This window comes from Tupaia chinensis, unplaced genomic scaffold (genome assembly GCF_000334495.1).
Source record: "Tupaia chinensis unplaced genomic scaffold, TupChi_1.0 Scaffold143624_1, whole genome shotgun sequence".
Lineage (NCBI taxonomy): Eukaryota > Metazoa > Chordata > Mammalia > Scandentia > Tupaiidae > Tupaia > Tupaia belangeri.
In genome coordinates this window covers 941,951-965,621 of record NW_006203472.1, presented here as the reverse complement: position 1 = coordinate 965,621, position 23,671 = coordinate 941,951, and the positions used below count along the sequence as shown (strand labels likewise).

The following is a 23,671-nucleotide window of genomic DNA, read 5'->3' as shown; positions in this document are numbered from 1 at the left end:
TTCCAGCTCTTGCACCAGTGAGAATTTTCCAGAAAGATCCCGCCCCCTGCAACCAGGGCATGAAGCTTTAAGTTTGTAACCTGTTTTCTGTCCCGTATTCCAGAAGGACCGTAGCAAACTTTCCACGTGTGTACTTCCTGCCTTGCAGGGTCGGCTTTTCATAACCTTCAGGGCTGCGTCCCCCAGACAGGCACCAGCTCTGCCCAGAGAGCCTCCGGCGAATGTGATTCATCCACTAACATGTTAAAGGAAAAATCCTCTTAAATGCAGAAAAATGGTGCTCATGCTCATTTGATGTAAAACTTAGTATGCTGGAATTAAAAGTTACTTTTTTTCCTTCTTTTTTTTTTTCACTTTTTTTTTTTTTTTTGGAGAGGTTCTTGCTATAGGGTGCGTGCACTCGCCAGACAGAGAGAGACAGAGAGACAGAAAGCGAGAAATCACCCCCCAAGGGCAATGGCCACGCCACAATCCCTTCTCCATTCTCCTCTCAGGATCTTGGGCACGTGTGCACACGCGCCCGGTGTGAGTTTTAAACTACCAGATCCGGGACACGAACCGCAGTCGACTACATGAGAGTCCAGCAACATAGCCATTGCGCTAACTGTTGGTCCCAAAAGTTTTCTTTTTTTAAATGGCAGTAGCCTTTATTACTGTTTTTTAAAATTTACTCACTTGTTCTTTAAAAAAGAATTATTTAACTTTATTTATTATTATTATTTTCTAGTTTGATCAGAGTAAGAGGGAAAGCGAAAAAGCAAACCACCAGGTCTGGAACTTGAACCATGGTCAGCTGTGTGGGAGTCCAGCACCTTTAGCCACCACGCCATCTGCTTGCCCCTTTTTTTTTTTTTTTTTTTTTTTTTTTTTGGCCAGAGAGAGAGAGAGGTAAAACAGGAAAGCAAGCCACCAGGTCCAGCACTTGAACCAGTCAGCCATGTGGGAGTGTCCAGTGCCTTAACCACCAACCTGCTGGTTCCAAAAGAATTTTTTTTTTTAGAGAGGTTTTTGCTATAGGGCACGTGTGCTCTCCAGAAAGATAGAGAGAGACAGAGAGACAGAAAGCGAGAAATCACCCTCCAGAGGGGATGGCCACACTGCAGTCCCTTCTTCTCCATTCTCCTCTCGGGATCTTGGGCATGCATGCACACGTGCCCGGCGTGAGTTTAAGCCACCAGGTCCAGGATTCTAACTGCAGTTGACTACATGGGAGTCCAGCGACAGCCATTACACCATCTGCTGGTCCTCAAAAGAATTTCTCAATACTATGACGAAGCTGTTCACCTAAAACCTACTGGAGACTGACTTAGTGATGGAAGGTTAGAAGCATTAGTATCAAACACAAGACAAGGGCATTTGCTGTCACTGCTTCTGTTCAACAGTTGATGGACCTTCTGTGCCACAGTAATAAGACAAGAAAAAGGATTCAAAGATTTAAGGAGTGAAATGGAAGAAAATAGGGACCAGCAGTTGGCATTAGTAATGACTACGCCACTGGACTCCCATGCATTCGACTGCGGTTCTAGTCCCAGGTCCGGTGGCTTAAACTCACACCAGGCGCGTGTGTGTTGCATGTCCAAAATTCCGAGAGGAGAAAGGAGGAGAAGGGATTGTGGTGTGGCCATCCCCCCTCGGGGGTGATTTCTCACTTTCTGGCTGTCTGTCTCTTCCTCTGCCCAACGCATTATAGCAAAAAACCCTCCAAAAAAAAAAAAAAAAGAAAAGAAATGGAAGAAAATGAAGGAAACAACATTTCTGAGAGAAATGGTGTCCTTAATTCTGAGTTAGAGCTTTCTTTATAAAAGTTCTACCAAGGGCACGTGAGGGGTCTGGAATAGACATGGTGCCTATAGGAGCCACGTGGGGGTGGGCCTGGGGCTTCTGCCAGGAACAGCCTGGGCGGGCAGGGCATTGGAGGCCCTGGACCTGGGGCACTCTAACCTCCATGCCCTCTGTGTCGTTGCAGCTTACTGGAGGTTTTGGCTGTGCGTTAGTGTGGTCTATGAGCTGTTTCTCATCTTTATACTCTTCCAGGTAAGTGGATTTTTTCGTTGGATAAACTGTGGGAACTTAGGTGACAATACGGTCCCTGGTATGGCAAGTAACAGATGGCAGAGGAGGCTTTGCACACTCAGCCCTCCAGAGTGTCCCTAAGAAGTAATGTCGGATGCCGTAGAAAGTGGGCAGAGGTACACAGGCACCTCTAGGACGGCCTGCGTGTGAGGAAACTGCCATAGAGGAGGGCCTGTCCCAGTGGAGTGGGGGTGCAAGCGGGGCTAAGCCCAGCAACGTGGACGTACCTAGATGTGAGTAGATACCACACACGGGGGTGGGGGAGACAGCACCTGACTTTCATGACTCAGGCTCAGTATATAAGTGGTCGGATCTTAGGACTAGTTGTGGGAGGGTTTTTTTTTTTTGGAGAGGTTTTCTCTATAGGGCGCGTGCGCTCGCCAGACAGACAGACAGAGACATAGAGACAGAAAGCGAGAAATCACCCCCCAGGGGGGATGGTCACACCGCAGTCCCTTCTCCTCCATTCTCCTCTCGGGATCTTGGGCACGCACGCACACGTGCCCGGCGTGAGTTTTTTAAGCCACCGGGCCCGGGATGCGAACCACGGTCGACTACGTGGGAGTCCAGCGACATAGTCATTGCGCCAACTGCTGGTTCCCCTGGGAGGTTTTGTGTTTTGCTTTTTTTGTGACTTCTGTTTATAACAGTTGTAGATCTTTGTGGGATACAGTATGTCTTTTAAAAAGCACTCATACGCTGTAACAACCAAATACATACATTCTTCTTAGGGCCAGCCTGTGGCATGATGGATACCTAGGCAGCTGGGTCCCACATGACCAACCTCACAGTTTGGATCGGTCCTGGAGGCTTGAAAACTCGCAGGGCACATGCGTGTACTTGCCCGAAGTTCCAAGGAGGGAGAGAGAGGAGAAGGGGTTGCGCCGTGGCCACTCCCCATGGGAGGTGCTATCTTGCTTTCTCTCTCTTTTCGGTCTCCCTCTCCAGCAAGCACATGTGCCCTGTGTCATACTAGAAAAAGAGATGTTAAAAAGATATACTCATGTTATTTCATCTTGGACATTATGTTGTATCACACACACTCAAGAACATCCCTCGTCTTTTAGTTGTTTGGAAGCGTATGCCGAGTGGCCAGCAGCGTTCTCCCTCTGCCGCGGTGCCCTCCGTAGCCTGCTCTACTTGTTTATGTGCATTCTTGTATCTGCTGACCGCTTTTCTCCCGAACCTCCCCCCCTCCCCCCAAGGCTAATTGTCACTGCTGCAGGATGGTCGGGGTGGAGGTGGGAACTCGGGGCGTCCTGCCACCGATGTCTGTTCCGGTGTCTGGGCGCGCTCTGTCCTGCTGCAGTCAGGGAGCACACACTGGGCCGTGGTCTGCCGTTCGCAAACCGTCAGGTCTCCCAGCTGTCAGTGCGTGGCCGCGTCATTTATCGTTACCGTAACGTTGACCTTTTTGGGCTAGGTGTACAGCTCTGTGAGCTTTAACACACGTGTGGCTGCGGGCACTGCCCCACAGTTTGGACGCAGAATAGTTGCACCGGCCCCAGGACCCGCACTCCCACTCGCTGGTCTCCCGCCAGCACCCCCAGCGCTCCCCGTCACTAGAGTGTCTCTTCAGGAAGGTCGTAAGAATGGAAGCAGGCAGTGGGTCGCTTGTTCCCCCGCAGTGGGACCCCGGCCCACCGAGGTGCGTGGTTAACTGCTGGTGGAGACGCCCAGCCGCCCTCTCCGCTCTCCCACTCGCGGCGTGTCGTCATTCCAGCTGCATCGGGTCCTTGTCAGCGTGGGGTTGTCAGAAGTTTTATTTTGGTCTTTCTAATCGTGCATCTTTTGGTTTTAACATGCATTTCTCTTTTTTAAAAAGTTTTTTTTTTTTTTTGAGAGAGAGAGAGAGAAATTTTTGCTGTAGGGTGCGTGCACTTGCCACAGACAGACAGAAAGTGAGAAATCACCCCGAGGGGGAATGCCATGCCTCAGTCCTCCTCCTTTCCTCTCTCGGGATCTTGAGCACACGTGCACATGCACCTGGTGTGAGTTTTTAAGCCACCGGGTCCGAGACTCGAACCACGGTTGACTATGTGAGAGTCCAGCAACATAATTATTACACCATCTGCTGGTCCCTATAATTATTAACTATTTTAATTTGACCAGAGAGAGAGAGGGGAAGTGAGAAAGCAAGCTGCCAGGTTCGGGATTCACGCCACAGTTGGCCATGTGGGAGTCAGGCGTCTTAACCACACCACCTTGCATTTCTCTAACAGCTAATGATGTTGAGCAGCTTCTCGTGTTTATTTGACATGTGAATGCACTCCTTGGTAAAGTGTTTCTGTCCTTTGCCGTGTTCAAAAATTGGGTTGTTGGTTGTTGTAATGATCTGTTAAGACGATGCTTTTCCTTTCTTTTTCTGATTGCCAGAGGACAGGGGAGCACCAGGTAAAGAGAACACCGCTGCTGGGGCATGGTTATGCTGCAGTCCCTTCATTTCACATGCGCCCAGAAGGTCTTTGAAGCCACCAAGGCTTCAAACCACAGCCGCGGGCTCCAGCTCCCTTGAGCACTGGGCTCTAGGCCCAGAGCATTTCCTAGAGCCCTCTCTGGGCTACGTGCTTTGCAGATGCTCTCTCTAAGTGTGTCTCGATTTAACTCACACAGCCGCGGGCTCCAGCTCCCTTGAGCACTGGGCTCTAGGCCCAGAGCATTTCCTAGAGCCCTCTCTGGCTGCGTGCTTTGCAGATGCTCTCTAAGTGTGCCGTGACTTAACTCACTAAGTGTCATTCTTTATTTCTTCCACGGATTGTGCTTCTGATGTTTCTCCTGTTTTCTTCTAAAAGTTCGTATTTTATATTTTATATTTAGATTGCTCATCCATTTTCATTTTTCTTTTGTTTTAAAATAATTATTGATTCACAAGCAGTTGTTAAAAGAAAAAGTGTCCAGGGAGGGGCCGGTTAGTGGCGTGATGGTCAAGGCAGCTGGATTCCAGTTGGCCAGCTGTGTAGTATGAGTCCCGGGCCTGCCGGACTCGCGTGTGTCCACAGTCCTGAGAGGAGACTAGAGGAGAAGTGGTGTGTCCATCCCCCACTGGGGAGTGGTTTCTCACTTTCTCTCTCTTTCTCCAGTGAGTGCACACACCCTGTAGCAAAGTAAAAATTAAAATAAACTGTGCAGGGAGGTACCATGTACCCTTCACCCAGTTTGTCCCAGTGGTGATATTTTGCATGACTGTAGAACAGTGTTAAAACCAGGAAATTGATACTGGTATAGTCCACAAAGCTTTTTCAAATTTCTCCAGTTACAGCAGGTGGCATAGTGGTTAAGGCGTTGTATTCTCACATGGATGACCACGGTTCAAGTCCTGGACCCAATAGTATGAAAATCATGCTGGTCTCTTGTGCCCAGAATCCCAGAGGAGAATGGAGGAGAAGGGATTCCGGCGTGGCCATCTTCCCAGGGAGTGATTTTCCTCTTTCTCTCTCTCTCGCTCTCTCTTTCCATGGCAAGTGCATATGCCCTATGGCAAAACCCTTAAAATAATTTAATCATTTTACAGGAACATGTATGTATGTAGAGTTCTAGGCAAGTTGTGTTAGTCTTTTTATAATTGCTTTAAATTTGTAGTGCAGTAGTTAAGCATTGTGCGTTGGAAGCCAGATCCCACAGCTGTGGTTCGTGTCCTGGCCTGATAGCTTGAAAAACACACCAGGCATGTTAGTATGTGGGCCCCAGATCCTGACAGGATGGAGAAATGAAGGAAGCATCAGGGCTCCCTACCCTCCGTGAGGAGTGCTCACTTCTGCCGTGTGTCTCATGAGTACACATGCCCTCGGGCAATAAAAAAAATTTTTTTCAGGTTTTTAGAATAAGTGACAAAATATAATCTGTTAGCTTTTATTTTTTCCCCTCCAGTTTGCTGTAGGGCTCATGAGCTCACTAGAAGGAGGCAGGGAGAGAAGGAAAATGAGGAAGCACTGCTCCAGGGAGGTTGGCCGTGCCACAGCCCCTTCTCCTCCACTCTTCTCCTGAGATTTTGAGTACACATGGACCCGGCTTATTTTCCAACTGCCAGGTCCAGGACTCAAACCGTGCGGTTGGCTAATGGACCTAGCCACCTTAACCACCGTGCTGCCTGCCATCTTAAATTGCAGTTCAGTGGTGTTCAGTCCCGTCACGGTGTTGTGCAGCCGTCACCATCTGTAACCAGAGCCTTCCCATCTTCTCAAACGGAGACTTCCCCATTACACACTAACTCCTCAGACCCTGTCTTCTGTCTCTGAATTTGAGTACTCTAGGAACCTCCCATCAGTGGAATCGTACAGTATGTGTTTTTTTTGTGACTGGCTTATTTCACTTGGTAAAATGTCCTCAGGGTTCATCCATGTTATAGCATGTATTAGGGTTCCCTTCCTTTTTACGGCTGAGTAATATTCCAGTGTATGGACAGGCCACATGCGGTTTATTCATTCAGCCATTGATGGGCACTTGGGTTGCTTCCAGCTTTTGGCCGTGTGAGCAGTGTGTGCCCATACCTGTCCCAGACCCCTGCTCTTTTGCCTATAAACGGGGTTGCTGGGTCATATGGTTATTCTATGTTTAACTTTTTAAGGAAACACTGAACTGTTTTCCACAGAGACCATACCATTTTCTGTTACCAGCAGCAGCAGCACATGTGGGTTCCAGTTTTTCCACACCCTCACCAGGAACGTCTTCTGTCCTCTGGTTCATTGATTTTGCTTTGTTGTGTTTTGTCTCAGTAGCCGCTCTGTTGGATTGTCTGTGCAAGCATGCATCGTGACTTTCCCGACAGCCTCATCCTCGACTTGACGCGCTGCTCCATTACGGTTTCATTTGCGTTTTGCTGCTGGCTAGTGATCTGAGCATCTTTTCATGTACTTACTGGCCCCTTGTTTGTCTTCTGTGGAAACTAACTTTTCTTTGGATTGTCTTTTTTATGTTCAGTGTTTCAACTTATTTATTTATGATAAACTTTTAAACAGATAATAAGCCAGCCAGGTTTCATGGAGGTTAAGGCACTGGATCCTACATGTCCAACTTTGCAGTTCAAGTCCTGAAGCTGGAGACTTGAAAAACACATGGCGTGTGTGTGTGTGCACAAAATCCCAAGAGGAGACTGGCAGAGAAGGGGTTACAGCATGACCATCCACCCTCGGGAGTGATTTCCCACTTTCCCTCTCTCTCGCTCTGTCTCTAGCAAATGCACATGCCCTACAGCAAAAACTAAAAAAGAGAAAAACAGATGAACAAAGCGGCAAAGCCAGTGCAGAGAGCTCCCACATACCCTGCAGTCTCTGCTACCACGCCTGCTGCGGTGCATCTACTACAGCTCACCAGTGCGGCTCATTGTTAGTACAGTCTGTACTCATTCAGATTTCTTAGTGGTTTGTTCTTCTTTAATTTTAAATGTATTTTACGTTCATTCACTGCATGTCATTGCAGCGTATAAAATGAGTTTCCCATTCAGAATACACTGCATATTGGCTCAATCAGGATATTACCATACATATTATTTTCAACAAATAATTTCCCCTTCTTGCTTCTCATCTCTTTTCCCCCTTGGTTCCTCCCCCTCCCCCTCTTCCATTTCCCACCCTCCCACACTGTCCCTGGTATCTGTAGTTGCTTTCCATGTTTTTTTTTTTGTTTGTTTACATCTTATTGATTCACAAAAGGTCTTAATTAAACTAAATACTTTTGATTGTAAGTGCAATGATATAAGCATATCTATGAGCACACGTCTGACTTTAGGCACAGAACTCAGCAGAATAAACATACTATGAAGTCGCACCCAGCTCAGGCTTTGTAGCTTACTGTGGTCATTAAGTGGACATGTTTGTTACTTATTGTTTGTTTTTTATGTATTTATTTTAATTTCAAGAAAAGCAGAGTTTTAGCCTTAATAAATAAATTTTAAAAATTGGGAGGGAGAGGTTTTTGTTATAGGGTGTGTGCGCTCACCAGAAAGACAGAGAGAGACAGGAAGTGAGAAATCACCCCCCAGGGGGGATGGTCACACCGCAATCCCTTCTCCTCCATTCTCCTCTCGGCATCTTGGGCATGCATGCACACACGTCCGGCGTGAGTTTAAGCTACCGGGCCCGGGACTCGAACCGCATTCAACTACATGAGAGTCCAGTGACAAAGCCATTACACCAACTGCTGGTCCCAAATAAATCAAAATTTTAAATGTTAAGAAAAATTTGCTTAAGACTTAAATCCAGGAAAAAGGTTAGGATTCTGTTCAAACAGTAGGCAAATAAAAGTCAAAAACAGATATGGATGAAGCTAAAATCTAGTAACAAGTGCACTGTAATTTTCTTCTGAAACATTTTCTCTCTGCGTTCCCCCCTTTTACTACAGAGAGACATAAACTAACTTATTTCCAAAAAAAAAAAAAATAAGTTTAGTCTCAAGTTGGTCTGGTACTTGCATGAAGCCCCAAAGAATACCCATTGACCTAGTTGACTTTGCTGGAGCCTTTACAAGGGAGTGCAGTGAGCCTGCGTAAAAGCCGGGCAGGAGGAGCTCACCCTCTGACTGCCTTTCAGTACCTGTCCTTGGAAGGTTCTGGAGCCCGTCAGGAAGTGACATTCTTTACTTACCTGCCAGTTTATGGCACCAGGCAACCTTCCCAAGAGCTTCTGTTGGCTTTCTTGAGATCTACCTTAGTTCCTTAGCTTTCTGCTCATATCTTCAGATATGACACTTCCGTCAAAGCTCCGGAAGTAACCACTATTTCCAATTTCTGATGCAAGGCGACAGATAGTATTGAACTCGTACAAATAACCTTTTTGCCACAAAGTAAGCACGCTCACAAGTACTTGCCAATTCCAGAGGGGTCAGAAAGGGAGAAAAGTTTGTTTCAGTTTCAAAAAAAGAAAATAAAGATTCACAAATTGCTGAACCTATCACAGTTTGTCAAAAGAAAACAAAAATCCTTAAATTTGGAAGATGAAGCATAAAAGAAAATCAGTAATGTTTTAGTCAAAAGTTATAAAATTCTGTTTTACAGGTTCAATCTCATATAATTAATCTCTATTCTATTGAATTTGCAATATTACTGTGGTCCGATCTTTCTGTTTAAATCCTGAAAATTACCGTTAAATGTTATTATTGGTATTTCCAAACTTGTTCCTACCACTAAGTTGGCCATTTTCTTAGTTGTTTTTTGTTCTCTCGTTTCTGTGTGTCTTTAGTTTTTCTGGTATAGCGCTCCTTTCAGAACTTCTTGAAGAGCTGGTCTGGTGTTGGTAAACTCTCAGGTTTTGTTTATCTGAGAATGTTTTTATCTTTTCTTCCCATATGAAGGATAATCCTGCTAAGTATAGCATTCTTGGTGTTAAATTTTCATCTAACACTGAATATATTTTCCCAGTCTCTCCTTGCTTGCGTCGTTTCTGATGAAGAGATCCAATATTAGCCTGGTGGAATACCCTTTGAAAGTAACTAGAAGTTTCTTTTTTTGCCAATCTTAGTATCTTGTTTTTGTCTGTGGTTTTGGCCAGTCTGGCTATGATGTGGCTTGGAGAAGATCTTGGGTTGAGTCTATTAGGGGTCCTTTGTATTTCTTGTGTCTGGATCTTTGAATAACCTCTCTAGGTTTGGAAAGTTTTCTTCCAGGATTTCATGGAATAGGTTCTCAATGCCTTTATTATTTTCTTCACCTTTTGGGATACCGATTATCTGGATGTTTGTGCATTTAATGGTATCTAATATTTCTCGTATATTATTCTCATTTTTTTAGATTATACGCACTAAAGTTATTTTTTAATTATTTTTACTTTATTTTACTTTATTTATTTATTTTAATTTGTACAGAAAGGGACAAAGTGAGAGAGAGAGAGGAAGAGAGAGGGAAAGTGAAAAAGCAAGCCACCAGGTCCAGGACTTGAACCGTGGTAAGCCATGTGGGAATCCAGCGCCATTAACCACCATGCCACCTGCCGGCCCCTATTGTTCTCTTTTTTTTTTCTTTCCCCTCAGTCTTTTTAATGATTTTTTCTAGATCAGAGATTTTGTCTTCTAAATCCGAGATTCAGTCTTCTGCATGGCCTAATATACTTTTAATACTCTCAAGGGAGGTTTTGATTTCTCGTATTACAGCCTTCATCTCTAACAGCTCCGTTTGATTCTTTTTAGGTATGTATTTCTTCTTTCAAATCGTGGAAGAACTTCCTCAGCTCCTGGAACTCATTGTCTCTTTTCTCCTGCATCTTCTGGAGCTCGTTGTCTCTCATCTCTTGCATCTCGTTTAGTTTGGCCACTGAATATTCTGAAGTCTCTATCAGATGTCCCCACGAGCCCCACTGTGCTGCCTGTGATGATGAGAGCTGTTCTTTTCCCTTGGGGGAGAGAGGTTTTCTTGGTTCCTCATATTTCTTGTGCCTCTGCAGTGGTTTCTGGTCATCTGGTGGATTTTACATTTCCTCCTAATCCTGGAGTTAATTCTGAGCACTCAGAGGTGTGCAGGAAGACGTGACCCACAACCTCTCTGCAGTTCTGTCTCCCTGATTCTCACCAAGCAACTTACGCTTTTGTCATTGGAGCTGGACATTATAAAGGCCTCCCAGTCTCTAGAGAGCAGGTGCACCTGGGCCGACAGTTCAGAGGTGTGTGGGAGGAGACGAGCCAGTGTCTTCCCTGATTTCAGTCATTCCGCGGTGTTTTCACATTTGGCTCATTTGCTGGAGAAGGTGTCTGCACCTGTAAGCTCCTGTGCTTCCCTTCCTGTGAGGGCCTCCTGTGCCAGCCTCTCTCCTCTCTCCTCTACTGTGGAGAGACTGAATGTGCTGTCCGCACAGAGATTTGAGTTCAGATTAATGAAGAAGAATTTCTCCTTTGGGGCAGCAGGTCCAATGAGGTTGAGGATTTCTATGACCCTGTCTAGATTTTTGGGTCAGGAAGGAGAGGTTTGGAGCAGAGGGTCTTCAGTTCCTTAGGGTTTTTTTATTTCTTTTTTTTGGGAGAGGTTTTGCTATAGGGCGCGTGCGCTGGCCAGACAGACAGAGAGAGACAGAGAGACAGAAAGTGAGAAATCAGTCCCCAGGAGAATGGCCACGCCGCAATCCCTTCTCCATTCTCCTCTCGGGATTTTTGGCATGTACACATGAGCCTGGCATGGTGACAAGCCACTGAGTCCGGGACTCGAACCGCGGTCGACTACGTGGGAGTCCAGCAACATAGCCATTAGGCTAACTGCTAGTCCCCCCCTTAGAGTTTTTTTAAAAGAGATTTTTCTGCTATAGAGTGCTTGCACTTGCCAGAGAGACAGACAGTGAGAAATCACCCCCTAGGGGCTGGCCACACAGCAGTCCCTTCCCCCATTCTCCTCTCAGGATTTTGGGCACATGTGCACACACTCCCAGTGTGAGTTTCAAGCCGCTCGATCCAGGACTCAGACCGCAGGCAACTATGTGGAAGTCCAGCGACGTAACCGTTATGCAGTCTCCTGGTCCCAGATTTCTTAGTTCTTCCTGTGTTTTCTCTTCCCAAGACCCCCTTCCAGGAGCCACAGCACACCTCCTTGTATGATGGTCTTCTTGCGCTCTTGACTGACAATTTCCCCAGCCCTCCTCGGTTTCGATGACTTGGACAGTGTTGAGGAGTTTGGTTCAGTAGGGTGGCACTGAAATTTGGAAGTCTGGATCCTCCCACTTTGTTCTTTTTCAAGATTGTTTTAAATCATCTAGTACTCTTGCATTTCCAAATGAATGGTAGGGTCATCTTTTCCATTTCTGCAAAGATACGAGGTAGAATTTTAATAGAAAATACATAGAATCTATAGATCAATTTTAGGAGTATTGTCCCAGCAATATAATATCTTTCAATCCACGAATGTGGGATGTCCATTCATTTGAGTTTTAATTCCTTTCCATGACATTTTGTAGTTTTCAGAGGATGAGTTTTATACTCTTTGTTAATTGATTCCCAAGTATTTTATTCATTTCAGTGCTATCGTAAATGGAATTCTTTTCCTAATTTCTGGTTTGCTCATTAGTAGTTTATAGAAATACAATTTACTGGGACTAGCAGTTAGCGTAATGGCTATGTCGCTGGACTCCCACGTAGTTGACCGCGGTTCGCGTCCCAAACCCGGTGGCTTAGAACTCACGCCGGGCACGTGTGCGCCTAAGATCCCGAGAGGAGAATGGAGAAGGGATTGCGGCGTGGCCATTCTCCTGGGGACTGATTTCTCACTTTCTGTCTCTCTGTCTCTCTCTGTCTGTCTGGCCAGCGCACGCGCCCTATAGCAAAACCTCTCCCAAAAAAAAGAAATACAATTTACTTTTGTTACTAAATCCTGTGTCCAGCAACCTTACTAAACTTGCTTAGAGCTCTAATAATTGCATGTAGTTTTTTTAGAGGGGTGTGTGTGTTTCCTAGGCTTCTTCTATGTAGAAGAACCTGTGATCTACCAGTAGGGATAGTTTTACCTCTTCCCTTCCAGTCGAGACTCCTTGTACTTCCTTGTCTTGCGTAACTGTCCTGGCTCGACGCTGGGGGACAGTGTGTGGGTGAGACCTTGTCATCTTCCTGCTTGGGGGGGAAGCATTCCGTCTTTCTCATGAAATGTGTGAAGTTCCATGAGTGACCTTATAGGTGGAGGAAGTTCTGTCGTAGTCCTAATTTGTTAACGTTTTAATTATGAAAGATTGGTTGGTTTTGTCAGGTGCTTTTTCTGCATCAAGTAGAATGATGAGGAACCGGCAGATGGCGTAATGGTTACGTCGCTGGACTCCCACGTAGTCAACCATGATTTGAGTCCTAGAGATTCAGTCCTGGACCAGTTTAAAACTCACGCTGGGAGCTTGTGTCTGCATGTCCGAGGTCCCAAGAGAGAAGAAGGGATTGCGGTGTGGCCATCCCCCCTGGGGGTAGTTTCTCGCTTTCTGTCTCTGTCTCCTTCTGTGTCTCTGGCAAGTGCATATGTTCTATAGCAAATATCTTTCTAAAAAAATTAATAATAGGGACCAGCAGTTAGTGTAATGGCTATGTTGCTGGACTCCCCATGTAGTCGACCATGATTCGAGTCCCGGACTCGGCGGCTCAAACTCACACCAGGCACATGTGCGTGTGTGCCCAAGATCCTGAGAGGAGAATGGAGGAGAAGGGATTGCGGTGTGACCATCCCCCTGGGGGGTGATTTACCGCTGTCTCTCTCTGTCTTTCTGGCGAGCACATGCGCCCTATAGCAAAAACCTCTCCCCATCCCCCCAAAATATATAAATAAATAAAATGATGATATGGAGAGTTTTCCCCTTTATTAATAGAGTGTATGATATTGGTTGGTTTTCTTGTGTCCACCCTATCTTGTACTCCCAGGTTAAATCCCCCTCTGTTGTGGTATATGACCCTTTTTACATACTGTTAGGTTCCATTTCCAGGTATTTCGTCTAGGATTTTTACATCCATGTGCATAATAGGTACTGGCCTGTAATTTTCCTAGAACATTTTTTTTTGGTTTTAGCATCAGGGTTAGTTAAGATTTCTGTGGTGCTTTCTGATCTGACAGGGGTTAAGGTCCCTGCCGTCTGCCTGCGGGGTTCTCCACCGTAGAGTGGCACTTCCCTGCTCTTCCGTCCTGTGCCCTCTGGGAGGCCTCCTCACAGCTCACACTCAAGGAGGGGTGAGCTCCTCCTGCCGCACGGAGCACCTGTGCAGGAGCGGGTTCTGCTGCACGGTTTCCAGCGTCCGGCCTTTGTTCATGTCACCACGGACACCAGCTGTTTGTCTTACACTCGGTTACATCCCAGTACTGCTTTACTGACTGCTGCTCAGGTTGTTTTGGCCACTGGGAGCGCTTGTGTGTTCTGTCCCACTCTGACATGTTCCCACCGCGGTGGATCTCAGCCTGCTTCTCCAAACACCGCTGACGTCCTGGCACTCTGCGACGCCCTAGCTCACCCTGGACATGCCGTGCCCGAGCCCTGGGACTGTGGTCCTCTCACTGTGGAGTGTTGGAAACCGAGAGCTGGGCACCGGGCGTGCTCATTGCTCCCGGGCTGTGGCCGCTCGGCCTTCTCAGCGGCAGAGCACAGGCTCGTGTGTGAGCGTGTACGCGCATTGGCCGCGTCGGTGCACGTAGCTGTAGCTGCACACAGCTGTAGCTGCACACAGCAGCCGTCCCCATCTCCTTCCCTCTCCGAGGGTCGCGGGTCTCGGTGCCCGCTGCTAAGATGGACTGTCGTGACCTCAGCCTCAGCCTGTCCGAGCAGGTGCCCCAGGGTGAGCTCGATGCTGGGACGAGAGCTATCGTCTCCAGCTGCACTTAGGGCTTCAGGGCCTGAGCGTGCAGGGGGCACGTGGACCTGGCCTGGGACAAGGTCCTGCCTTGGCGTGTCTGAACCTCAGTCCTGCTGGTTACCGGGGTGCACGGTCTGCAAGCCCTTGTCAGACCCACTGTGCTGGCAGCAGCTACAGCCCACTCTGACTGCGGCAGGTCACACTGCGGGACAAGGCACTGCTTGGCCGTGGTCATGGGTACAGGGGCTCTGAGTTCCACCTGCCACAGACCAATCAGACCACATCTCGTCTACCATGGCGCCAGGCTGAGCTCATGGGGTGGCCGGCCTTTTCCACTTCATCACCTGTCCTCGGCGTGGCTGGTCCCCCCCTGCCTGGACATCTGTGTGCTCTCACCTCACTGTCCCTTCTCCCGGCCTCCAAGCCTCCCAGTCCTTGTTCTTTGGCTGGTTGCCAGAAGGACGAGCGAGGGCACTGTGTGGGGGACCCCTCTTCTGCTGAGGCACGCCCCCAGATCTGTGTTGTACTGTAGCTGGGGAAGGGCCGTGTGCTTGTCCTGAAGCCCCGGGGACAGTGGTGGTGTCACAGGGGCAAAGGAGATTCCCCTGTGAGGGAGTCTCACCTGAACCCGTGCCTCTCCTAGAAGGTGCACCTGCCCGCCTCCCCTGGGGTGAGCAGAGTGCTGGGCATTACGGCCTGCACTCAGCTGCCTCGGAGGGCCCAGGACCCCCAGACCTCCAGTTCTGGCACGTGAGGGGGCGCCGAGACGGTCCGTGTGGTTGGCCGAGGTGTGTGTCCTGCAAACCCACCGTCCACGCTGCCACCCCAGCCTCTGTCCCTAACATGGCGTTGGCCCTGCAGACCGTCCAGGACGGCCGACAGTTCCTGAAGTACGTCGACCCCAAGCTGGGGGTCCCACTGCCTGAGAGAGACTACGGGGGAAACTGCCTCATCTATGACCCTGACAATAAGACCGACCCCTTCCACAACGTCTGGGTAAGGGAACAGAGTCCCGACGGCGTGGGGCCAGGCATAGCAGGCACCCCTCTGGGTTCCGTGGGGCAGGGTGCCCACACACAGGGTCTTCTCCTGGGCTAGACTTGTTCCCAACCCTGCTTGGTTCAGAGGGGCCTCGTCAGAGGGGGCACCCTCCTTCCCATCACCTGGGCTGTTGTCTGCACATTCCCACCACAACACAGGTGTGCAGCCCTGGCCTTGCCACGGGTCAGGAGGCGCTGCTCAGGTGTCAGCACCACACGCTGGGTGGGCACTGCCCAGACCTCTGGGCGAGGGACTTGGAGGTCCCAGATGACCTGCCCATGATGGTGGGGAGTGAGGAGCTGCCAGGGCGGGATGGGCAGGGCCGTGGGGCTGTGCCGAGCACCACCCTGTCGCCCACAGGACAAACTGGATGGCTTCGTGCCGGCACACTTTCTCGGCTGGTACCTGAAGGTATGGCAGCCTCTGCATCTAACCCCACCTGGGCCTTGAGCCTCCCTGCCTTCTGGGCCCTGTCTGGCCATGTGGCCAGCTGTCACTGTGCGCTGAGTGTGGTGGACAGGTGGGCCTTGGCAGCAGCTCACCTCACCTTCCCAGAGGGAGCCCTTTCTCTGCCCCAGCATTGCCGTGGTCGGGGAAGAAAGCGGGTGGGACATGAGGCTGGAGACCCCGTCCCAGCCCGAGCTCGGGAACCACCCCCGTCCCACTTCCCAAGGCCGCGTGCGGCGCCCAGCTCTGTACCCCTGCCTAGCATCTGCTGGCTCTCTGCCTTGGCTGGCCGGAGGAGGGACCAGGCCCCCTCAGAGCTCAGGGTTCAGGTCCTCGGCAAGTGGGCACCTCCTCCCTGGCCGAAAGCCTTGAAAGCGAGGTTCCTGGAGGGCAGCCGCCCACCTGCACGCCCTGGGCCTTGCTGGGGAGGGCGTCCTGCCAGCACTGTAGTGCATTCACCTATGGGCGAGGCTCTCGAGCCGGGGCACCGGGCGCCTGTGCAGAGCCAGCTGGCACACCCGCTCGGGCCCTGGGTCACGTGCTGCCCTGCAGACCCTGATGATCCGCGACTGGTGGATGTGCATGATCGTGAGCGTGATGTTCGAGTTCCTGGAGTACAGCCTGGAGCACCAGCTGCCCAACTTCAGCGAGTGCTGGTGGGACCACGTAGGTGCCGTGCAGTCCGCGAGGGCGAGGGCTGGCCTGTCCTGGGGCTCCCCGCCGGGTGGGCTCCCCTCCCACCACCTGGCTTCCCCCCAGTGGATCATGGATGTGCTCGTCTGCAACGGGCTGGGCATCTACTGTGGCATGAAGACCCTCGAGTGGCTGTCCCTGAAGACGTACAAGTGGCAGGGCCTCTGGAACATTCCAACCTACAAGTACGTCTCGGGAGGGTGACTGTGGGCTTGCCTCCTGGACGCCCCACCCTGGCCTAGACCCACCCGGGTGGCCCGCAGCTCTCCAACGCCGGTTCTCGCCGTGCCTCTCCTTCCCCTGGCCGTCTTCCGTTGCAAGTAGCTACAGGCGTTCTGTCGTTTTTACTCCAGAATTTAAAGGGAACACAACCAAGAATCTAAAAAGACTGGGTGTGTCCCCTCCTTGGGCTCGTGGAGAGCCCTCCCTGCAGGGGGCAGAGGGACTCAGTATTTCTGAGGAGTCCCTGGGGAGAGTGGCCACAGGCAGGGCAGGGCGAGATTGAGGCCGCGGCCCTGCTGTCCCTAGGGGCAAGATGAAGAGGATCGTCTTCCAGTTCACGCCCTACAGCTGGGTGCGCTTCGAGTGGAAGCCGGCCTCCAGCCTGCGCCGCTGGCTGGCCGTGTGCGGCATCATCCTGGTGGTAAGGCGGGGCCTCGGGGGGTGCGGCCGCGGGCGCCGGTCTCGGGCTCACCTCTCCCGTACCCTAGTTCCTGCTGGCGGAACTGAACACCTTCTACCTGAAGTTCGTGCTGTGGATGCCCCCCGAGCACTACCTGGTGCTGCTGCGCTTGGTCTTCTTCGTGAATGTGGGCGGCGTGGCCATGCGCGAGATCTACGACTTCATGGACGACCCGTGAGCTGGGGGAGCAGGCAGTCCCGGGGGGAGGACCTCGGGGCTGGGAGAGCCGCCCTAGCTGCCACCCCCCCTACAGGAAGCCCCACAAGAAGCTGGGCCCACAGGCCTGGCTGGTGGCGGCCATCACAGTCACAGAGCTGCTGATCGTGGTGAAGTACGACCCCCACACGCTCACCCTGTCCCTGCCCTTCTACATCTCCCAGTGCTGGACGCTCGGCTCCGTCCTGGTGCTCACCTGGACCATCTGGCGCTTCTTCCTACGGTCAGCGCAGGGCGGGGCTGGGGGTGGGTTTCATGACGTTGGCTTCTGGGTGGCCTCTCCTCCCCTTTCCCCTTTGCTGGCTCCCAGCTGCTGTGCGGGTGGCAGGGGCCAGTCACCTTCCCGTAAGGCAGCCCGCCTGGGCCCTCCTGAGCCCTGCAGGCTCCCGTGCTGCTGGTGCTCTGGCTCTGCACCGATGGGTCCGGGCTCCTGAGAGCTCACCACGGCCTGGCCTGCCCGTGCTGGCGCCCAGGGACGCCGGGGCTCTGCTCCCGCCCAGCCGTCCTAGAGCCACAGCCCGAGTGACTTCCACAGGGACGAAGGTGCTGGGGTGTCCATGGGCTCGTGCTGGGGCTGGTGTAGGAGCCGGTGGTGACGAGTCCCCCGTGTCCCCACCTCCCCAGGGACATCACCTTGAGGTACAAGGAGACCCGGCGGCAGAAGCAGCAGAGCAGGGGTGACCAAGGCAGAGCCGTTGGCACTGGGGACGGGCACCCAGCCGTGCTGGACGATGAGCTGCTGGAGCCTGGGGTGGCCGAGAAGGAGGGGGCATCTGCTCCAAACCGACCTGTGCCTTGGCCCCAGTGAGCCTCCAGGACCGAGGCCGCACTGCCCTGTGGCTGCTGCTCGGAGCCTTCCTTCCAACAGGCCTGTCCTCGAGGTTTCATTTCCTTTGCTCTGTGCACACGGCTGGGCTCCAGTGGAGGCGGGGAAGGCAGCCCCGGCCCAGCCACAACTCCATGTGTGTGTGTGTGTGTGTGTGTGTGCGCGCGTGCGTGTGTCTGTCTGGGTGTGTGCACACTGTACGTGTGTGCTCTTGGAGCCTGAGGTTTCTCCACAGCCGTGAGCTGGCCAGTGTGCTGGGGCCTTTTCGGGCAGCTGGTGCCTCTGGAGCGAAGGCCCTGGCCTTCCCGCCTGCCTGGTCAGCCCAGCGGCCTCCGACCCGAGGGCCCTTCTCACTCAGCCGCCGCACAGCGAGGCAGAGGCGTCCTGGCTGTCCCGAGGCAGCGCAGCGAGCTGGCAGAGCCCTGGGACATCAGCCCCTGGTGGCACTCGTGAGGGGCAGTCCTCTGCGACCAGGATGGCTGAGCAGTGGTGGACTTGGGGCTGGGGTAACAAGCCTGAGCCATTTCCCAGAGCCTCCGTTTCACAGACTAGCCTGGAGGGCGTGGGGACCGGGTCGGAGGTCACTGCACTGGCCCTCGAGGGGCGCCAGATGGAAACTCCAAGACCCAGGAGCCTGTGAGCCGGTGCTGGGGTCGCGTTGTCTGTACGGCTGAGTCCAGAGCCTTCTCCATGAGGACATGGGACAAATAAAGTGCTGACACGGAGGTCCGCAGCTTCCAGCCCAGCTCCCCGAGCTCCGCCCCTGCCCGCGTCACCCAGCACCTGGCCCTCCGCTCCCTGGGTCCAGGATACAGCCCGAGGATGGGCCTCAGCCTCTTCCTGCTGGAGCCGAGCTGAGCCGAGCGCAGGGAGGAGCAAGGCCTAGCCCTCCCTGGTCTGAGTCCAGCAGGCAGAGCTGCTCAGTGCGACACGTCCTGGGCAGAGCGCCTGTCAGGCTCGCGTGGCAGGGCAAGGGCTGTCCCTCCCTAAACTAGCCGCAATCCCAACAGGCCGTAAGGGCACCATTCCCCCGTCCCCCAACACGGTCCACGCATTGTAGGGGACTTTCACAAAGAACTTCCTCCCAGGTTCCCGTGCCACTCCGCCTGCCGCCTCGCCCGCACGGGGTGAAGCTCCATCGTTCCTCGTTGAGGGCACAGGGGGGCGGTGGCCACCTCAATCACTGCCAGCAGGGAGGGACCGAGCCCCCAGGACGAGTGCCAACTGCATCCTGCCTGGCCTGCGTGGGGAGAAGCTACAGCGGGCTTGTCTCTAGTTTCTTCCCTTCAGTGTTTGAGAATGTTGATCCCCTGGAAGTTGGGGGTGCTAGAAGGTGGAGTACCCTCAAGATCTTCTTGTGGCAGCTTCGGACCTTGCGTTGGGCCAGTACCTCTTTTTTTTAAGGTTTCCCTGTCTCACCGGAGACAGGGAAAGTGAGAAATCACCCCCTGGGGGGATGGCCATGCCGCAGTCGTTTCTCCTGGGATTTTGGGCACACAGGCTCACCCGGTTTTTTTCAAGCCACGAGGTCCAGGACTCTAGCCGTGTGGGAGTCCAGTGATGTAACCACTATGTCACCACTGGCCCTGGGTCAGCCCTTGAGCAGCCTCTGTGACATAACTTCCCTGCCTTCGCTCCTGCGGGCCTTGACGGCTGGTCCCCCCTGCACATTTGCTGCAGTGCCCCAGGTGACATGCAGGTGGTGGCTGGGACCCCGGACCTCCTGCCGCTCTGCCACAGGGATGGCTTCCCTTGCACACGGTACTGTGAGGGCACCCTGTCCCGTGGCTAGCTTCCTCAGTGACAGAGCTGCTGGGTTAGTGGGTGGAGTGTCCTGCTTGTCATTACTCCTCTGTCGAGGTCACTCCTCTGGTCATGGCTTCTGCTTTGGAGAGGACAGTCCACACCCTGGTTCGCTCCGTGGGTTGTCGTGGGCATTCTGCCTCCTCCCAGCCAGGGTTTGCTATGTGACATGCCCGTGCTCACCTTACGCATCCCTCGCCCCAGACCTCGAGTCCGCTTCCCCAGGGAACTGTTTCCTCTGGGTGGAGGACCGGACCGTACTTAGAGACGAAGACCCTGGGGTGGGGAGTGCCCACAGGCCATGCTGAGCAGCACCCCTCCAGACTGAAGGCAGGGGCAGGTCACTGCTGGCCGGCCCCCACATCCCACACACAGGGTTGCAGGCAGCTGATGTGGCATCAGGCTCTGGGCAGGACCTTGGGCTGGCTCGGAGGGAGTCGTCTCCATAGGGAGCACCTGGGGCCCAGAGCTGCAGGGCTGGAGCTCGTGCTCGGCACCAGGCGGGCAGTGGGCTTTGCTTTTAGGACACAGGAGATGGCGAAGGTGCTGCCCCAGGGAAGCGACCGGGGTGGGGCAGCAGCCCACAGCCTGAGGTGGGACCCCAGCAGAAGACCCAGCTGTGCACACTGTGACTCTTGTCGGGGCTGTGGTGCCATGAGGCACTTAAGGAGCAAGAGGACACTGGCATGAAACACCGCACCTCTGAAATCGGCGGGCCGCGGGCACTCCACAAGAAAGACAAGGATCCCACTTGACAAAACAGTGCTTTAATAATCACAAAGTGTGTAAAATTATTTGCAGCAATAACTTGATTTGAGCATTTCTCTTCAAAGTTAGGTCACGCAGAGACTCCCTCCCCAGAGGCCGGGGCAGTCCCCGTGATGGGTAGACCAAGGTCAGGCCTGTCCAGGAGCCTGGTGGGCATGGAGGTGCCTCAGGAGATGATCCGCAGGGAAGGCTTCTGTCCTTCCAGGATCTTCAGCTGCCTGTCCATCTCCTCGGTCCAGTAGATGTCGTACAGGCTGTGGATGAGCAGGGAAGGGGCACAGGCCGGGACCTCAGCACCCCTCCCACCTCCCCGCCTCCCTCCCGGCCACCCCCCCCTCGCACTCCCACTCACACCAGCTGCTCCAGTGCGCAGCCCGGTTGCCGGAGGCTCTCTATCAGCTGCTGGATGCCGAGGTCCCCCATGCAGTTGTTGCTGAGGTCCAGCTCACGCAGGCTGCGGCTGGCCAGCAGGACCGAGGCAAGGGTGCTGCAGCCGTCGTCACTGACCTCGCAGTCCCCCAGCCTGACGGAGAGCCGGCACGTCAGGCCTGGCACCGCAGCTGGGTGCCAGCCCATGACCCTGAAGTAACTGCACACTCCCCAGTATCTGCCCGGGCAGCTTTTATCTCAAGGGCCCTCTGCGTTCTTGAACACCAGGGGCCCCAGGCACATGTCCCCACCAAAGGCGGGAGGGCACAGAGCTTCCCAGCTGTGACAGCAAGCAAGGACGGGCCTGAGACCTGCAATCTTGGATGAGGGACCCAACTTCCCCCGGCCATGGTGGGGCACCAGAAAGCCTGCAGGGAGCAGGGGCAGCCGACGGGGAAGGACAAGAGGCAGAGCAGCAGGTGCAAGGTGTCCCCCCGCAGCACTGAGGCCTGGTTGGTGGACTGCAGAGGAGGGGCCAGCCGCAGGTGAAGGGGCAGCTCAGGAGCCCGAGATGCAGAGGGGAGGGGGGCACGGTGAACAAAGGTTCCCAGGCAACAGGACCATCGGTACAGGCCAAAGGGTCTAGAGAAGTGCTGGCTCACATCTGCCCCTTGAGGCCTGAGGCCGCGGGGAGCCCCCAGTGGTGCTTCAGAAGGCCAAGTGTGGCCATGCTGTAGACAGCCAGGGATGGCGTGGTGTGCTGGCCTCCAGAGTGGGGGCCAGGGGAGCTACTGGACCCAGGCCCCCTTTCTCCACCTAGCTCCCAGAATGCCCCCCAAGGCCCTGGCAGGCAGGAGAGTGTCCCCTGAGCAGGAAACTGGAAGACTGGTGCCTAGAAGACCTCGGCAGACTTGCACGATGGTTGGCCCAGCTGCCCAGAGATCCTTGGTCCACCCTAAGCAATGCCCAGCCCAGGAAGACCAGGCACCCAAGGAAAATCACGAGATACCCGAGCACAGAAATGACCCAGTAGGAGAGTGAGAACCTTCTCAAGAACAGAACGTAAGGGGAGAAGAAAACAGGGAAGGTGGAACTGAGGAGATGGCCAGGCCATGAGACCGAACACCACACTGGTAAGCACTGCACCAGAGGAAGGCGGAGGGACCGTCCAGGACCACACCGAGGAGCCAGGCACGGCTGAAGCCCGAAAAGCAGATGGGCTTTGTTACCTGACCTCTGACTTTGATCCAAGTCAGTGGGGTGCCCCTAGCTCACACTTACCAGAGAACCCTCAGGGTGGAGCTGGGCTGGCTCAGGCCCTGGCAGAGCTGCTGCACCCCTGCGTCCCCCAGCTTGTTGCTGCTGATCTGCAGTTCCTGGAGTGACTTGTTCTGGGCCAGCACCGAGCTGAAGTGGGGGCAGCAGGTAGCCGTGAGGCAGCAGGACTTCACCCTGTGGACACAGATAAAGACTGAGGTCTGGCCAGGACCCACACCAGGCAACCCCGGGACCCAGGCTGGCCCTGCCACAAGTCCTAATGGAGAGCCTCATGGACTTGGGCAGGCATGTCCCCCACACGCTTCCTGCCTTGTGGGCAGCTCACCCGTCACCTTCCTTCCCTGGCTCCAGCACTGTCCCCATCAGCCACATCCTGCCCCCTTGGCCTGTGGATCTAGAATCTCGAGGGTCAGAGCCGAGCCTAACCACCACTAGCGTCTCCCACGCCTCACTCGTGTCCCGCCGGTCGTTTCGACCCTGTGCCCAGGCCACACTCACCACAGCGACTGCAGCTGGCAGGCGGGGTCCAGCAGGCTCTCACACAGCAGCCGGGCCCCCTCGTCACCCAGCTCGTTGCCAGCCAGGCTGAGCTCCTTCAGGCTGCCCTTGGCCCTGAGGACCTGGCACAGGTGCCTGCAGCCCTCGGCGGTGATGCCGCACTCCCAGAGCCTGCGGGGCGGAGACGTTCTCAGAGGCGTCCCCTCCCCACATGGCCCAAGTCGGGCAGGCCCGGTTCCAGAAGGCAGACTCACCACAGGGTCTTGACCCTGGAGCTGGGACGGAGCAGCCCTGGGCACAGCTCTGCGATGCCCGCGTCGCCCAGGTCATTGCTGCCCAGGTCCACCTCCTGCAGCGAGGCCTCTGCCACGATGCCACACAGGTCCTTGCAGTTGGCCGGCGTGACACCACAGTTCTCCAGCCTGGGGACACCAAACGTGTCTGAGGAGAGCCCAGGACCCTGAGCGCAGGCACCCCTCCGCCTGCCCCGGCCCGGCGCGTACTTGAGCGTCTCCAGCTGGCAGGCGGAGTCTCTCAGGCCCTGGCACAGCACGCGGACGCCGGCCTCCCCGATGCCGTTGTTGCTCACCATGAGCTCCTTGAAGCCCGGCTTGGCCCAGAGCACGGCAGCCAGGGCCTCGCAGCTGGCGGCCGTCAGGTTGCAATACTCCAGTCTGGGTGGGCAGGAGGGCGGGCGGACCAGTCTTAGCCCCCGCCCAGGCAGGGATGCCGGCTGGCCGGGGGTAGCAAGGCACGGA

General features: G+C 53.7%; 3 protein-coding genes across 6 annotated transcripts in view; 2 read left to right on the top strand and 1 right to left on the bottom strand.

Moving 5' to 3' along the window:
* The window catches only part of LOC114005314 (uncharacterized), a 64,604-nt gene extending 49,423 nt beyond the window's left edge, over positions 1-15,181 (top strand). The window contains exons 4-5 of the mRNA XM_027766685.1: positions 1,967-2,034; positions 15,154-15,181. Coding sequence (XP_027622486.1) covers positions 1,967-2,034; positions 15,154-15,181 — 96 coding nt within the window. The remainder of the gene's footprint in view (positions 1-1,966; positions 2,035-15,153) is intronic.
* Positions 15,182-16,313: 1,132 nt separating this feature from the next.
* On the top strand, positions 16,314-18,942 carry PTDSS2 (phosphatidylserine synthase 2). The gene is made up of 6 exons (XM_027766689.1): positions 16,314-16,446; positions 16,540-16,658; positions 17,002-17,116; positions 17,184-17,329; positions 17,409-17,594; positions 17,996-18,942. The coding sequence occupies exons 1-6, from the start codon at positions 16,339-16,341 to the stop codon at positions 18,177-18,179; spliced, it is 858 nt and encodes a 285-aa protein (XP_027622490.1). The 5' UTR covers positions 16,314-16,338; the 3' UTR covers positions 18,180-18,942.
* Positions 18,943-20,747: 1,805 nt separating this feature from the next.
* RNH1 (ribonuclease/angiogenin inhibitor 1) overlaps positions 20,748-23,671 on the bottom strand; it is a 19,011-nt gene continuing 16,087 nt past the window's right edge. For all 4 annotated transcript variants that reach the window (XM_006164453.3, XM_006164454.3, XM_006164455.3 and 1 more), the window contains exons 5-10: positions 23,417-23,587; positions 23,168-23,335; positions 22,914-23,084; positions 22,419-22,589; positions 21,121-21,291; positions 20,748-21,022 (exon numbers count right to left, since the gene is read on the bottom strand). In XM_006164453.3, coding sequence (XP_006164515.1) covers positions 20,935-21,022; positions 21,121-21,291; positions 22,419-22,589; positions 22,914-23,084; positions 23,168-23,335; positions 23,417-23,587 — 940 coding nt within the window. In that variant the 3' untranslated portion in view covers positions 20,748-20,934. The remainder of the gene's footprint in view (positions 21,023-21,120; positions 21,292-22,418; positions 22,590-22,913; positions 23,085-23,167; positions 23,336-23,416; positions 23,588-23,671) is intronic.